The sequence below is a fragment of the Cariama cristata genome, unplaced genomic scaffold (assembly GCF_000690535.1).
Source record: "Cariama cristata isolate BGI_N322 unplaced genomic scaffold, ASM69053v1 scaffold3016, whole genome shotgun sequence".
NCBI lineage: Eukaryota > Metazoa > Chordata > Aves > Cariamiformes > Cariamidae > Cariama > Cariama cristata.
Genome location: NW_009620205.1, coordinates 25,604 through 25,913, shown reverse-complemented (window position 1 = coordinate 25,913; position 310 = coordinate 25,604). Strand labels below are relative to the sequence as shown.

Genomic DNA, 310 nt, shown 5'->3' with positions numbered 1-310 from the left:
CTGGGTGACGGCCACCGACATCCGCGTTGTCTTCAGCCGCCCACATCTCTTCCGTGACCTGGGCAGCCGAGATGTTGGTGAGGAGGAGGGGGGCACTGGTTCGACCCCCTATTACTACGCAGTCGGGGAGCTGCAGGTCGGCGGGCGCTGCAAGTGCAATGGGCACGCAGCGCGCTGCGTGAAGGACAAGGAGCAGAAGCTGGTGTGCGACTGTAAGCACAACACGGAGGGTCCTGAGTGTGACCGCTGCAAGCCCTTCCACTACGACCGGCCCTGGCAGCGGGCCAGCGCCCGCGAGGCCAATGAGTGT

General features: G+C 65.2%; 1 protein-coding gene across 1 annotated transcript in view; it reads left to right on the top strand.

Moving 5' to 3' along the window:
• The window catches only part of LOC104162718 (netrin-3), a 24,163-nt gene that overhangs the window by 848 nt on the left and 23,005 nt on the right, over nucleotides 1–310 (top strand). Inside the window, exon 2 of the mRNA XM_009701523.1 lies at nucleotides 1–306. This exon is cut by the window's left edge and continues 312 nt beyond it. Within this exon, the coding sequence (XP_009699825.1) occupies nucleotides 1–306 (306 nt within the window). The remainder of the gene's footprint in view (nucleotides 307–310) is intronic.